Source organism: Rhinolophus sinicus, chromosome 4 (assembly GCF_057876585.1).
Source record: "Rhinolophus sinicus isolate RSI-liver-muscle chromosome 4, RSI-T2T, whole genome shotgun sequence".
Lineage (NCBI taxonomy): Eukaryota > Metazoa > Chordata > Mammalia > Chiroptera > Rhinolophidae > Rhinolophus > Rhinolophus sinicus.
Window position 1 is genome coordinate 106,074,393 of NC_142504.1, and position 16,429 is coordinate 106,090,821.

Genomic DNA, 16,429 nt, shown 5'->3' on the forward strand with positions numbered 1-16,429 from the left:
CTGAATAGGATACTTATTAAGTGTGGCGGGAACCCTGAATAGTCATATTTGAATTTAGAATGTGGCAACCTATACAAGAGTAAATATATGACTGTAATTTTTCTCTGCCTTTCCTCATCTCTGCTCCTCCTTAATTCTCTTTCTTTTATCAAAATTGAAGAACAAGGTTGGACAGGAGCCTAGAATATTTAAAATCTATTACATCAACAAGGAGAAAGAATTATCCACCAAAGAATACACATTGTTGTCTCTACTAGAAGAGGCCTAATACTGAGGAGTAACAGTCTCTTTTGGACACATACCTTTTTTTTTTTTTTTTATAAGTGACCTTACATTTCTTTGAGCTCACCTTGCCACTATCCCCTTTTATTTGGTCAAATGTAAGATTCTGTCATAGTACTTAACTCAGATATCCAGAAGTTCCTGGAAAAAAAAGGAAAAGAGAAGCTCCAATGTAGACCATCCCGATTGCTCTCAGAAGGAAATGTGTACATCAATCATTTACTCCCTCATGTCTCTAGTACATCTGGGGTGGGGGGGGGGGAAGAGGCTCTGAAAATTGTATTTGGAAGAGTAGGGAGAAGGTAAGAAAAGAATAGAAAAAATAAAACTGTATCTTTTTTAGGTCTCCAGTGGTGTTTTTTTTTTTCCTTTAGATGATTTGACTGCAGGTGTAAAACCTCTTCTCTTCCTTTGGCATGAAGATATTGGGAAGCGCTAAGGATAAAAGTCTCTGGGGGCTACCAAGTCTCTCGTCTCGGTTCTTTTCGGGTAGTCATCTCCAGAGCCAAAGTCCATGGTTTCCGGATAGCTGGAAAATTCCTGAGGTAAAGGGAACTCCTCTGCTGAAGAGTGAGTCCGGTGCCCGAACACCTTTTCCTGTAGCTCAGCGATGTCATTGCGGATGTCGGCCAGCATAAGGAGCAGGAAGTCGAAAGAACCAGGGGGTCCCTGTACACAGAGAGGAATCAAAGCCAGAACACCACAGACTCAACCCTTTGCAAAGTCCACCATTTGCTAGTCCCACTGCTTGCTGGCAACTATTGAGTCAATAACTCTTTGTGTCCCAAATGGCATAAATGTAGGGACTATTATAGTAGCCTGGGGGATTCTTAATATTACCTTCTAATTCCCTCATCTCCCATATGACACAGTCACCTGTCTTCCCTCCTAATTCTAGGCTCTATCAAGTCTTGTAGAATGAAATATGAGAATGACCCTCCTCGGTTCCTTTCCAAAGAAACCTGGAAGACACTATGAAACACAGAGTAGTGGTTAAGAGGTTGGGGTTCCTTTGGACTTGAATTTCAGTTTTGCCACTTACTAGCTGGTCTGGGGCAAGCAACTTAATTTCTTTGGGTTCCCATCTCCATGACCATAAAATGGGGATAGTAACAGTGCCAATTTCATTGGGTTTCATAGGGTTCCAAGTGAATAGTTAAGTGACTTGATACATGAAAAGGGCTGAGAGCATGACAAATGCTCAAAAATGTTATCTTTTAAAACATGAAATTATTCAAATGTCTACAAGGATGCTTGATTATAACGGCTACCTAAATGAAGTTGAGAGTGGCTCTGCCACTGTCCTACCGTCTTAGAAACAGCAGCTTACATCTGCAAATACTTTGTGATGTATAGGATTCTGACATCACCTTACGCTCACTGAGGCGTGGCAGGTTAGATTCCACTTGGCATTGCACAGGTGAGCAAATGGACACCCAGGGATGCTAAGTGACATGTCACAATCCTCCAGAGAGCTGATAGGTAGAAGAGTTGAGATGGAAACCCAGACTTCCTACATTTAAGGCCAACACTGTCTTTCTTTAGAAATGATAGTGATCTTTTCAAAAGCATTGGAGTTGCTTGCACTTTCTCTGCTTTTGGATATTACTGATTTTCACTTTCCACCCCCTAGACACATATATCCAGCTACTTTCTCCTCATTGGTCCCAGGCAGCCCTGCATGTCTGTACTTTCTGGAGGGGATGTTCATTTGTCCTGCCAGGGCTGCAGCAGTGGCTAAATTCTTAGGTGTTCAGAGTTATGACTGAGCCCCACACATTTCTTTTCCTGTGTCTTCAGATGTTTTAGGTCATACCTGAAAACAGACTCATGGCACAGTGCGGCTTTGAATCTTAAGACATTCCAAACAAAGATTAGCCATGATAAAAGAAAAAGCCACAGAAAACAAATTTTAAAAATCAATCCCAACCAGCTGCTGAAGGCCTCTGTGACTCTCCTTCTAACCACTTTGCTCAGTCGGGCTGAGTGATGGCTGGAAGGGGCTGGCTTCTGCTAAAAAGACCCCTGAGGACATTCCCACTGGGGAAGCAAGACAGACGCTGCTACTTACCGGAGACCCTCTGGGTCCTGGTGCACCCCTCTCCCCCTAGAAGCAGAACGATCACAGTTAGCTTTCAGGACATGTGGATGCCACCACCAGTCTCCATAACCATCTCCCTGCACAAAACAACAAATATTTTTCTACCAGAAACAAATGTAAGCTTGAAGCTGGACTTATGGGACCACTTAACTTGAACAGAACTGCTTGGGTCAAGTGTCTCTCATTCTGATTCCCCGCCGAGGTCACATACTTTCACACCAGAGCTGACAAGAGGAATGCTTGTATTTCCAGGCAGCATGTGGAATAACTTAAGAGCTTTCTAAAGTAACTCACACTGACACAACGAGGCAAGTAGCAGGCAGCTCTCCAAGTGACAACAGCCACTTGCTCAGAACGGAACTTCTCCTGTCCTTGACGTAAACATGTCAAAGAAATGAGGCACACCCATAATAGCCCTTTGAAAGGACACTGGCTAAAGAGAAAAACTCGTGCTACTGTGACAACACAGGACCATGTTTAAGATTTATAGGGGTCATCTCTCTCTTAGGAGAGGTTTTAGTGGTTTTTCTGTTATTGTGGTTGTTTCATATTTTAAGGAAATCAGTTTTTAGATGTTCTTCCCAGCTTTGGTGGGATAAGTATATCTGTCTCTCAATTTTGCCACAGTTGCAAAATGGGGACAGGAAGCAGTGCTTGAGCTTTATTGAAACTGAGAAACTTTAGGCTTTTAAGGACTTCACAAGACTTACCTTAGAACCATCTCTTCCTGGAGCACCTGGTGGACCCTAGAAAACCAAGGGATCTATGTTAACAGAAGGAGAAAGCAGGACACAGGACACAATTTCCTCAACAACAGTAAGTGGATCTTTGATACAATACTGACCACCGGGCCCCTCCGGCCTTGCTTAATGTGGGACAGATCAGGAGACGGTCCCATGGGTCCCATTGAGCCACGTGGGCCGGGCTGCCCAGGAGGGCCTGGCATACCCGGGAAGCCGGGGCTGCCTTTTGGTCCTGGCGAGCCTGTAAGCAAAGAACAGCTCATTAGCTCCACATCCCTCAAGGAGGACAAGGGCTCTGGCTACTAGAACCTGCAAGCCCTTTCCACTGTTTCTCTTTGCACTCTGCCTTTTGCCTTCTGACACCTCCACTGAGATGTCCCATAGGCATTTTAAACTTAACGCCATCAAAATTGACATCTTCCTCTCTTTTCATGAACCACCAGTCACCTATCCACTCGAGCCAGAAACTTAAAAGTCTTCCTGTAAATGTCCCTATTTCCACAACTTCCGTATCCAGTTCCTCTACATCTTACCTCATTCACGTCTCTCTCTTACAACTGACTGCCCTCTGTATCCCCACGATCACAGCAGGGTGATGGTTACCACAGCTGGATAGTGGTTAAGAGGATAGTTTCAGCATCAGAGAGACCTAGGTCTGAATTTGGGACAAACTGTGTTGACTTCTTTTATCCTTAGTTCCTCATCTGTAAAGCTGGGCTAATAAAAATCTACTTTACAGAGTTGGCCACATTATTAAATGAGATTTTAGATGCATCACTCAGCATAGTACCTCACACACGGAAGCACTAAAAAAATCTGTTAGGCTTTCCTTGGATAATTAAGCCATAGTTAAAGGCACTCAATGTTCATTCAAATCTGTTTCACACCCCCACTCTCAATGCTGGTTCCAGGTAAAGCCTGAAAGAACTTACCTGGCAAGGGGACCAGATCACCCCTCTAACTAAAATGCTTTACCTCTAATATTATTCATTTACATCATCAGTGAACTTTAGAGATCGCTATAGGTCAAATGCCTTTAAAATGTGGGGCTTTGATGTGCAAATGGCACCACTTTAAACATAGGGGTGGGGACAGCGAGCAGCAGCCCCTCCCTCACCACCAAAGCCAAAGGATTCCAGTGCAGTGTAGTTTGTGTTGGTGCCGCAGTGACTCATAGCCTCAGGACTGGAATTTTGGTGAAGGGCAAGATAACCCTTATTCTTTCTCTAGTGTCCTGTCACATCTCGCAGTGAAGGGCATTACCAACTGATGCTGGAAATACGGAGGCAGCAAGAAACAGGATTGGAGGAGAACGTAAGGGCACACAGTCCAGTGCCGACGAGAGTCCCCAATCCCCTTCTGCTCCGTAAAGGACCCTGGACAGCTCAAAGCCTGTTAGAAGCCAGATGGCAGAATTGGAAAGGAAGGCCAGCAAGTCATTTGTTAAGAACACAGACAGTTCACGGCGCTCTTGGTCCTGGTTTGTCCTTGTACGAGTGATACATACACCGGCCTGGAGAGGAACTGCCTACAAGGAAGGCTGCTTTTAGAGAAGGGAGAGGACACTGTGTGAGGAATGGATTTGTAGGGAGAGAGAGGCCCAAGTCTACTTAGGAGCAGCATGAAGCTGCCTTTGTGAAGCTCCTGCGGGAGGCAACTTCACCAGGACCCAGAGGACCTCAGACTAAGGGAATGAAGGCACAAGAGGCTAAACCGAAGTCCTGGACCAGTTCTTGTTCTCTGTGTGGACTGAGACCCAGGCCACCGGGGGTTGGATGGAAACCAGGAGACTAAGATACAAGCGGAGAAGAAAACACATACATAGCTTGGGAAAAATGTTGAGCTTTTGTTCCTGCTGACTTTCCAACCTCAAATTGGCTTGTGTCCTTCCTGTCTGGACAGATGCTACCAGTCCCTCGTGTCCAGCTCAAACCCCACGTCCCCCCATCACTGCAGGTGACAGCGACCTCACCTGTCTTTAAGCTCCCACAGCAGGAAGCACTGTGTACGTATGAGGGGCATTGTTTTATTCTATTTGACATTGTTTTATTCTATTTGCTTTCACTCTGTGCGTCTTGTCTTTCCAATGAGACTGTCAGTCAGGTCATTCGCAACACGGCTAAGCAATGATAACCAGACACAGGACACTTCATGTTTTATCATTACTTGCTAACACTAACCTCATTTCCTTTCGTGGTGGGAAAAAAGATCTATTGACCTACCTATGGAGGGACTCGTAATGAAATATAAAAATTAACCCTTCTTTTGAAGTTCTCATTGCATATTTCCTGATGGAATGGCAGGACATTTGGGATTGTCTTCAAAGTAATAAGGGTGAATCTCCAAAATAGGATGCTGAATGAGAGAAGCCAGATAAGAACACATGTGACGAGACTCATCGCTATGAAATTCTAGGGCAGACAAAACTGTAGTGACACAAAGAGGTCAGTGGTTGCCTCAAGTTGGGGATGGAGGAGAAGATTGCAAATGGGTGCAAGGGGACTTTTTTTGGGGGTGATCGAAATGTTCTATACCTTGATGTAGATATAGACACAGTGCAAGGGTTAGAAAGTGCTTGCTATAGGATGGATACAGGTGTCAAAACTTGTTGAACTGTAATTTACATGGATACATTTTATTGTATAGAATTGCATCCCAATGAGGTTGATGTATAAAGAAAAATATGTAGATAGATGTTTAAAAATAAAATAGATGCAAGGGTGTTCACAAACAATAGGGGAAGGAGGAAACAGGACCGGGGACTAGTGGATATGAGGCTGGCCACCCGTTAGAGCTGGGTGAGGAGCCCATGAGTTCACCATACCATTCTAGTTTTGTATATGTTAATGTTAAAACACAGTTTTCATTTTGTTTCTCTGTAACTTAAAATGATCTCTAAGAATCTTATTCAAGCCCAGAATGATGACCTTTCCCTCCCAAATTACGGCTGGTTATAGGGGGTTTCTCAGGCTTGAAGACCCCATTTCTCTAGGACTTCTCGCCCCACAGATGTGGGAGCTCCCTGGATGCCTGCTTTTGCTCTTATCTATGAAAGTTGAAGAACTCTGTCCAACCCCCACTAAGCATGAGCTCTTGGCAGGCCTGGGCTGGTGACGATCACCCTCTGATGCCCTTCTCCACACTCACCGGGAGGGCCCTGGCCCCCAGGCAGACCAGGAGGTCCTGGAAGGTAGGCGTTTGAGGCCAGCACTTTGTCCCCAGTGATGTACTTGCCCAGGTCAGCAGCACTGTTTGGGAGCAGGGCAACCTGTAGAGAGAAGAGGAACCTCGGTCAGGAAGCGAGAGCTCCAAGACCAAGGAGATTCTTTGCACTTGTGTTGTTCGCAGAGCCTGCAAAGCCTTTTCATGATAATTTCCCTTTATCAGAGACAGGGCCCAAAGGGACTGTAGAGATCCTCCTCCTAAACCCAGAGGCCATCTTGTAAAAAAAGATCACTCTGCTCATTAGTGGACAAACCTCCAGATCGCCTAGACATCACCATTAGACTCATTATCACACAATTCACACAATCTACCTGCTTCTTTCAATTTGATTATGACTCTATATCTCAAACATTTCTTGAGTACCTACTATGTGCCAGGCCCTGTGCTTGTTTCTAAGGTGACAGCAATGACCAAGACATGATCTCTGCTCTCCAAGACCTTGGAGCGAGGACCAAGAATGTGGCTTACAGGTCACCTGAATGCTCAGGTGTTTGGGAACTAGTGGGAAACAGTGACTGTGATTGTTTAAAAATATGTCCACAAAATTTTGACACTCCTACCTTCAAAAAACGGAGACTAATTTCCCACCCTCAGAGTGTGAGCTAGTCATGGAGACTTGCTTCTAATGAATAGGAAATGACAGAACTGATGGAGTGTAACTTCTGAGACTAGGTCATAAAAGGTACTGCGGCTTCCCCTTTGCTCTCTGTTGGATATTAGGGGCTCGTTCTAGGGGAAGCCAGCGGGATCACACAAATGAATTACCTTTGCATTCCTGAGGGGAGGTAAGCTGTGAATCTGTGAGACCTTATGTAAGAACTTAATGCTATAAATCTCTGTTTCTTCACTGATAAAAGGGAACAATAACACCCACCTTTAGGGCTGTGAGGATTAAATGAGGAAATGCATATTAAGTGGCTAGCACAGGACCTGGACATATTAAATGCTTGATAAATGGTATTCTAGTCTCTTGCTTCCAAGAAGCTAATTCAGGGATGCAAAATCCAATGACGGGCACGTTTCTGAGGGTCAGAGCTACCCCCCAGGATTTACTCTGGATCCTGAGATGCTCCCCATCCCGGAACTTCCTCCAGAGGGTTTTTTTCCTTCCCTTCCCTCCCCTCCACTCTCCTTCCCATTGTTTCCTTTGGAGATCTTACTGAAATCCATTGAGCTTGGGGAGCGAGGATGATCAGAGGGCAGGAAGCTCAAAGAAGCATTAACGCTGTCTTCCAAAGGGTCCCTCAGTGCCCTTAGCACTTCTGCACACTCACTTCTAGGAAGCTTAGGGGCCCTGTAGCTAGTATTAAACCCTTGGGTAAGGACAGCCTTGCAGGCCCATGAACTAGGCGATTCCTGCCACTCAATGTCTCCCTCCATGCTTTGAGAAGAACTAGCATTCCCTGAGACGTGCCAGGAATGGCACTCAATGCCCCTGTGATCACTACTCAGAACCCAGTAGGTGTGACCATCAGAATAAAATCGTGTGCAACCTGAAAGTCAGCCATGCACAATTCCAGGTCGGGGTTCGTGGGTCAGTCCCCACCAGGACCTGGCTGTGTTCCAGGAGCTTATTTACAATGGTGCTGACATCACTGTGTCACAGCAAGCGACTGCTCCAACCTGCAAACGCGTGCCTGTGGTCCTGGGATGAACCGGAATGGGAGTGAACCCGTGAGGGAGTGAAATCTACAAGCAAAGCCACTCTAACTACAGGACAGAGAGTCAACACTGGCACCAACTTTATTACCTGCTTCCAATAGAAAAACTGTAATGTGGGTCCCACCCGTGGGCTTCGGCACTAGGCAGACTTAGGGTTAAGTCTCAGCTTGGCCACTTTCTACCTGTGGGATCTTGGGTAAACTGCATAACCGTGATTTCCTCACCTACAAAGTGAGGATCATAGGATCCCCGAAAAAGCGCTGCTGGGAGGGTGAAAGTGAAGTCGTGTTTAACGCGCCTGTGCCCGTTCCCAGCCTTGTAACTGCTAGTAGCCAGTACCATGCACACAGTGGAAATGCCCTGCCGGGGGGAGGCGGTTGGCGCTGTTTCTAGGCAGTTGTGTGACTTTGGGTGAGTCCCTTCACCCTTCTAGGTTCTCAGCTTCACGTCTACAAAGCGAAAGGTTTGGACCAGATGGCCCTGTCTTTGGATTTAAAATTTTGTAAGCAACGCTGGAGAATGAGCCATGAATGGGGAGGGGCTTGAAGAGAGGCTCCCCCGTGCCCTGTGCGGCTCTTTGCTGTTCGCTTCCTTGCAAAAGTCATGAGTTGATCCAGTAAGTGCTGAGCTGGTTTCCGGCCGACCCCCTGCTAGGTGACTACACTCTGGCTCTCTGCAGCTCCTCTGTGTGGCAGCAGGCGTGGGCAGCAAAGGCACTGGCACTTTGGAGGCAGCTGGCCAGAATCCCTGGCCTGACCTGCTGCACAAACGCAGCAGAGGTTGGGATTGTGGGACGCAGGTGTTCGGGAAGAAAGTCGTAGTGATGTCAGAAGAGTCTGCGTCTCCCGGATTCCAATGAATGGAATTATGAATATCATTATCTCGTATGAGCCTCCGTAATAAAGCATCTGCTTCACAGAGCTGTTGGGACGAATCAGTTAGAGTCTGCCTGCGAACCACTTTGGAAGCACACATAATTAATGTTAATTACTTGGTAAACATTTACAGGGTGCTTACTAGGTGGCAGGTGCTATACTAAGTCCTTTATAAACAATAACTTGTTTGACCATCACGAAAACGTCATCACGAAAACCCCATGTAGTAGGTATTACTGTTATCCCCTTTTTATAGAACTGAGTTACAGAGAGGTTAAGTAACTTACCTAGGGTCACACAGCCAGAAAGTGGTGAGGCTTGGATTTAAACTTAACCAAACTGCTTCTGGAATCTGTGTTCCTAACCACTACACCATGCTGCTTCTCTTAATATTATTAGTGACACTTGGCAAAGCAATCTACAGTCACTTCAATAGGGATCAGGCTTCCCAACAATCCTGAGTAGACCCATTTCCCAGAGCAACAAGATCACAGTCACGGAGGGAGTCACAAACTACTGGGAAGCCACCGAGCGGCCTGGCATAGAGGCAGCACTCGAGTGGCGAGTGCAGCCACTAGGCTGCAGATCTGCTCACACTGCTGAAAGCTGACTGCCCTCTTAACTTCTGAGGCTTCGACCGCTGGCCCCACTCGGTTTGGCAATTGTTGGTTGACTTACGCTACTGGCTTGGTTTCCCATATAAGACGGCAAGTTTATTTAAGGCAGGACTTTATTCCATACTGTTTTGTATTTCCTCATCTCCCGGCCCACTGTAGGACACAGTAGGTGTTCCACAAACACTTCCTGAATAATTATTCATGCTTCCTTCTACTGACTGGCTCACAACACCACCCTCAAAACAAACAGTCCTTGCAGCAGGGACACACGTGACCTCCAAAGACTGGCTCCTTGCTTCTAATAGTTCCTCTTTGCTCTGATGGGCCTGAGACCCCTCTCTACAAGTTAATGATGGGTATCTTATCTATCCCCAAATCTCCCTTTTTAGCCAAATCCCTGTTGTTTTTTCTCAAACCACAGAAGAAATTGTGGAGGTGGAGGCCCTGGGGCTGACACACCATTTTTAAAAACTTTTGTATTGGAAAGTAGAAGCACAAACACTGGAAACTACATAAAACAAATCTGTATCTTAGCAAATTATTATAAGGCAAGTACTCTTTTACTGAACACTGTCATGCAGGGCGGCCTGCGGGGTCTCAGCTCCCGCTCCACACATAAGAACGCAGGACATGGTGAGGCCAAAAAGGAACACCCACGGAGCCATAGGTAGGGGAGTCACACCACTATATTCTCGCTGGAGGCTGGATTCACACGACATACGACCTGCTGTCTGCTTTTCTGCCAACCGACTGACAGCCGCGGCAGTTATATCAGTGGCCAACGGCTCAATGGTTACAGCTGACGGCCAACTAGCCACAGCTGACGGCCATCTACTACCCAAGCCAGCACCTTTCCACGTGAGGCCGAGAGCCTGGAAACTGTACTCCTGGCTCTGTCCCTACAACACCTATGTCAAAAAACAAAACTTTGCCAGCAGCCAGAACCTCTGCACGTGCCCTGACCCAATCCGTCTCCTTCTCCCAAAGCAACCACTATCCTGATTTTAATAACTTCCTGTGTTTTAAAAAACAACCTATCACCCAACTGTGCACGCCTAGACACTAGGGTTTAGTCTTGTCCATTTAAAATAAGACAAAAAACACTACGTGAGTTAAGTTTCTTTTAATCTGCAGGCCCACTTCTTTCATTTCCTCACAATTCACCCATTGAAGGACCCAACTGCCCTGGGACCTTCCCACAACTGGAGTCTTGCTGACCGTACCCTCGTGGTTACCATGTTTGTGTACCATTTTATCCTGTGAGGTTGGCCAGGGTCCAGGACACCTACTTCTTAGCCAGTGTTTATTTGGGCAGATGGCTAACTCTCTCTTTTGAACAGAACAGTTGGCATCAGAAAGAGAGAGATGACGCTAAAAAACCACCCGACAATCCTAACACTGGCACAGGAGCGGAAGTAGGGAGACCTAGGGTTCAGGTGTGGCCTGCCACGTGGTCCACCTCTCTGAGAATATCGGCATATTTCTCACACGGTCCTGGTGAGAAGTAAATGAGGTCCTGCGTACAAAACGCCTTCCTAATCTGCAGAAGGCAACACATTCTGATAGGAACCTTTAAAAGCGATTCGCTTCTCACAACGTTCCTTGAATGCCAGCGTTAGCTGAGACTTGCCAAGTGCTTTTGTAGAATTCAGTAGAAGGCAGACCAATGCCGGTCCAACCCAAATGCACGAGAATTACTGGAGTACTAAGAAGTACCTGTAATTGGATTTGTAGGGAGCTCTACAGCAGGGTGACACGTGTCGTGACACAAAATTTTCAACCTCTTCATGTTTCTTCTTGTGTGGAACGTAAACACTGCTGGGAGGTTAGGGGAAAACCAGATGCTGATTTAGCAACTGAATTTCTGAACAACTTGTGAGGTTTAGCAGCACTGACCCTACAGATCTAGAAAGAGCTTCTCCATCGCTCTCGGATTATTAACCACGCAGGAGAGGAACTAGAAGGTAGCTTTAGGCCTTGAGACGTTGACCACCTGCCTCCTGGAGCCCAAATCCTCTGGCCTATGAAATGCAAACTTGCTTCTTCCGTGAATCTTTTTTTTTTAATTCGCCCAATAAATACGAATATCAATCCAAGTTCAACCTGACGATATCCGTGTGGGATGTATTTCTATCCATGTGTTTACACTGATCCACTTCCAAGGTTCTCTGTCTGGTCTCTCATTTGGATCACAAACTATTTAATAGTAGAATCATGAGTTCATGTCGTATATACATATACGCACACATGTATACTCTATGCTTCAGTGAAAGCTGATACATCTTCAGAAACAACACATGTAGCACCTGCAAAGCCATTTCTCTTCTCAGCCTATGGACCTGCTTGTCTTGCTGGCCGCCGTTTCTCACTGTGGGGCCGCCTGCATGGTTGTTGAACACAGAAAAGTGATGTTGTCTTATGCTTACCCCTTTGCTCTTTAGAATAACTAGACGCCAAAGTTGAACAGATGATAATGTATACACATCTTTGGTGTGCTAAGAGCCGTGAGTGGAAGCAATTAAGTAAACAAACCAGTAAGTTTCTGTTTTATCAGCAGAAGCCTGATTGCTGAGTTGCTGACAAACTGGTGAGTTAACTGACCATAGGCATAAAAAATACCATTAGTCTGGGGGAGGACAATTGTTCAAGAAATCAGGTCACCAGAGCCATCACGGGGGCGTTACTCACAGCATACCAATGTTATTAGAAATCTGAGATTCCATCGGGCATGGTGGGAGCCTTTTATAGAGTCAGTCCTCACCCTACGTGACCCAAGGTACCCAAACGGCTGCTTTCCAAGGTGCGTGGAGCCCAGGCAAAACAGAAGCTATACTTTTAAAGCATGAAAAATAAAGCCGCTACAGAAATTCATCATCGGTATATAGAGAGACTATTCTCCATTGGCAAAATATAGACAAAATATGAGATAAACAGGACTGCCTACATCTGCCCCAGGACCATGTGCCTGGATGTTCATTTTACAAAATGTCACAACAGTCTAGTTCATCCTCCACAGCTTCACCATGTGTCCCTGACGCAGTGGTCTATTTTAACAGTCACCTAATTGAGTCCCTGCCTTCGTTGGGTTCTGTTGCCCTTTAGATGGTTAGCTCTGAGGGCGGGTGGGCAAAGCATCTCAGTCAGAGCCGACATGGCACCAACCTCAGTGAAGGCTCAACGAGGTGGTGGGTTGATTATACTTTCTAAACATTCTTCCCCTTTCTCTCTGCCAAGTCCTCCTTTCATTGTACGTGATTGCTTCTCACGCACCAGGCACGTACCTTTTGCTTCAGCTGTAGCACTGTCTGCTTCATCTGGTGGAACTCCTTGCACGTGGCACAGCAGGCGCCCTCTCTCACCGTGTTCTCGGACTTCTCATCATGCCCTGAGGGAGGAGATGGATTTGGGTCCATCTTGGAGGCCGGAGGATATCCAGTCCCCCAGAGACAGCACCATCAAAGGCAGACCTGGAGTAGAATGTGTGGGGGATGGAGGCTGGCAATTTTATGGTTCTCAGGTCACTGACAGTACGCTCAGGTCAGGGGAAAGAGGGAGAGGGACCCCGCTACATCTTGGGCTCAGCTGTTCCCATTTAGGCATCCCAGCCTCTTCCTCTTTCAGTATGAACCCTGGCCCATTTATCAGTGCCCTTCAGGAGGCAGGCTGCATCAAAGTGACATGATTTATACTCCCCTCCAAGTGCCAATATTCACACATCGTAAATTTTCCCTAAAGCTCAGGCATTGGGACTCAGGGTGCAGGGCTCATAAAGCTGGTCTTTATCACCTCTGATAATCCAGCTGTTCACAGGGAGCATGGCCAGGCCAGGTGGGGTCACGATCGGGGCTGGGCACTGACCTTGGAGACGTGAAGCTGGGATGGAAAACGTGCCAGGCACTCTGGACACGCCCACCTGGGGCCAAATGGGACAGGACCTGGGAAGACAGTCTGCCTGTCCACTGGGAAGGGTCCCAATGGCATCTTGTAGAGCCCTGGGAGCTCTGAGGACTTTCCATAAAGAAAGAATGGGTGAGGTAAGTGGTGACATGGCCAGGAACTCAAACATCTCTCACCCTACTGGCACTGAAAAGGGCTACAGACACCTGTGTGCTTGGACACTAGACAACTGAGGTCACCTTGCTACCGATGAGTAGGTGCAAACTACCAAGATCTGTGCAAAAGGTGGCAGTGGTGTGGGCCAAGGGTGGGGCGAGAGGGTATGTGTTTTTTTGGGGCGCGGAGGACAGTGTGTCATCCGGGGTGGTGTAAACCCTCCTAACTTAGGAGGGCTTTGATGCTGGGCCTGGTGTGCTGTTTGTGTGACAGACAACAACACTGTGATCTGGAATGGAGCCCGGGGACAGTCAAATAACATCTCCCCCTAGTTGCTTCTTGTGCCTCTTGGCCCATGTGCTTTTCTTCGCACTGGTCTTCTCTTCTGGGAAGCCCTCTTTGCTGCCTCTGCTTGTGGAATCCTAGCAACCAGCAGGACCACATTCAAGTGTTCCACGCAGCCCACCCTGTCTATCTATAGAGATGCTGCAGTCCTCTGAGATCGGGGGTCATTTGCCACGTGTAGGTAAATGGCAGGTGTCCCGGGCTTCCCTGTAGAGGGACTGCTCGTGCCCGAGTGTAAGCCACCACGCTTCTTGGTAGCTCACACAGTGGATGCTCAAAACATGTCTGTGAAATGGAATGTTACAGGTTGAACTGTCTCTCCTCCAAATTCATCTTGAGTTCCTAACGCCCCGTGCCTCAGAGTGTGACTTATTTGGAAATAAGGTCATTACAGATGCCATTAGTTAAGAAGAGGTCATACTGGAGTAGGCAGAGCCCTCATCCAATAAGACTGGTGTCCTTATAAAAATGAGAAATTTGGACACAGATGCACTCAGAAAGAATGACACGTGAAGATGAAGGCAGGGATCCCATGATGCAACAGAAGCCAAAGATGGCCAGCAAACGACCAGGACCTAGGGGACAGGCATGGAACAGGTTCTCCTTCATACCCCTCAGGAGGAGCCAACCCTGCCAATACCTTGATCTCAGACTTTTAGCCTTCAGAACTGAGACAATGCATTTCTGTCCTTTAAGCCACCCACTTGGTAGCACTTTGTTATGGGACCCCTAGGAAACTGATACATGGATGGATGGACAGGCCGGGCATCAGGAGAGCCCCACACTTGGGTGAATCTTCCTCATGCCGTCCAGCTGATCTCTCCACCAATGTCAGTCCCCCGCCTGGGGATCTACATGGTGTTTCTGCTCTTTGGGAGGTGAGGGGGCCCAGGGGCAGCTTGGCAGCTGAGATCTCTGACTCTACACCTGCAGGGAAGTGGTGGGCAGTTCAGAGCTCACCTGTCACATCCCATCCCTTCACCTCACAGGAGGCCCAAAGCTTGGAGCACACGAGCTAGGAACACATTTCTCAAGCCAGCAGGATGAAGTGGGTGAGGCAGTGCTCTGTCTACTTGAGTTGCCCTAAAGCAACACTGTGATTCTTCAAAGTACAGGGTCAACCTATAGCTTAGGTTCTGAGTGTGTGATTGGGGAAACACTTGGCTGTCTGGGAAAGTGGCAGTCTCTTTTTAAATCCACCTATGTGTATGCAGTACAACAGGGCTATGTTGGTAATTCCCACTTTTCTAGCGCATTCTGTCCTACCGGAAACTTCCCGGTGCAGGCCCCACCCCCGTGTACCACCGGTGCATTTGGAGAATGATTAACTCAAACTGCAGCTGTGTAATAAGGATTTGATTTATGAGGAGGAATAGGAACAGGACTAGTCCTGTTGGAGTCGTGCACTTGGACACGGTGAAGGGGAACGGTTAAGGGCACAGCTTCCAGAGTCATATTATCCAGGGTGCATATCCAAACTCTCGCACTGACTAGCTCAGGGACCGTGGCCAAGTTATCCAACCTCGATAAGCCCCGATTTCTTCAACAAGAACATTGGAATAATAATTCCTACCACACAGGGCTAGTGTGTCATTAAATGACGAAATGCATGTCAACTCCTTGGCACAATGCCTGCTGCTGGTAAATGGGAGGGTCCTGGCTCAGTCTTCAGATCCACCAAACCCTTTGCATTCCCTTTGCTCGATAATCCCAGAATCCTTTAATGACAGTATTAGCACGAACAACACAATGAGAGAAAACAGAGGTTTGGTGACTTCCTGAAAATCATGTAGCAAATTAACAACCAATGTGGACTTACAATTGAGGTTTCCTGAATCTGAGTCCAATGCCTTTTTAAAAAATAAATCAGGCAATTTCCTTTGGGCTCTTTATCCCTGTTTAATGTACCAATTTATAATCCTACTTGCCGATGGAGCTGGAACTCAACTGACGAGAACTAGAGTTATTTATATCAGTCTCCAACATAACGGATGACATAAAGGAATTTCTATGCGAGAGTATACTGAGTGGTAAAGTACTAAAAATCTTAACCAACTTTGGTTGTGCTCATGGCAGAGAATGGTGGACTCCGCCATAAATAGATGACTCTGATGCCAGGTTTCTTAGGTTTGTTAATACTCAAGGACAGCTGGATGACATTAATCTCTCCCAACTTAGCATTCATTCATTCCATCCCATCTACTGCTCAATTGACACAATCCCATCCCATAACCCACCTACCTATCTCATCCATCCCATCTTTCCACCCATGTCTCTCTCTCTCACTCATTTATCTGTCTGTTTATCTGTCTATTCATCTATCCACCCCTCTCTCTCTGTTATCTATTTCTGGAGGTTCTGCTACTCACCAGGCCCTGTGTGAGGCATTGAGAATGCAAAGTAAATGAGGATACTTGTTCAGCGATTTGTGATTGACCTTCCTTTTACGGAACTAGTCCTTTTGGCAGAGCCAGCACATCATGGGCAAGAGTTAAAAGCCCATCTTTCCATTTCTACGTTGATATA

At 46.7% G+C, this 16,429-nt stretch overlaps 1 protein-coding gene across 1 annotated transcript in view; it reads right to left on the minus strand.

Moving 5' to 3' along the window:
• Positions 1-481: 481 nt before the first annotated feature.
• The window catches only part of CCBE1 (collagen and calcium binding EGF domains 1), a 191,530-nt gene continuing 175,582 nt past the window's right edge, over positions 482-16,429 (minus strand). The window contains exons 6-11 of the mRNA XM_019729297.3: positions 12,787-12,890; positions 6,274-6,394; positions 3,228-3,367; positions 3,094-3,129; positions 2,354-2,389; positions 482-951 (exon numbers count right to left, since the gene is read on the minus strand). Coding sequence (XP_019584856.1) covers positions 718-951; positions 2,354-2,389; positions 3,094-3,129; positions 3,228-3,367; positions 6,274-6,394; positions 12,787-12,890 — 671 coding nt within the window. The 3' untranslated portion in view covers positions 482-717. The remainder of the gene's footprint in view (positions 952-2,353; positions 2,390-3,093; positions 3,130-3,227; positions 3,368-6,273; positions 6,395-12,786; positions 12,891-16,429) is intronic.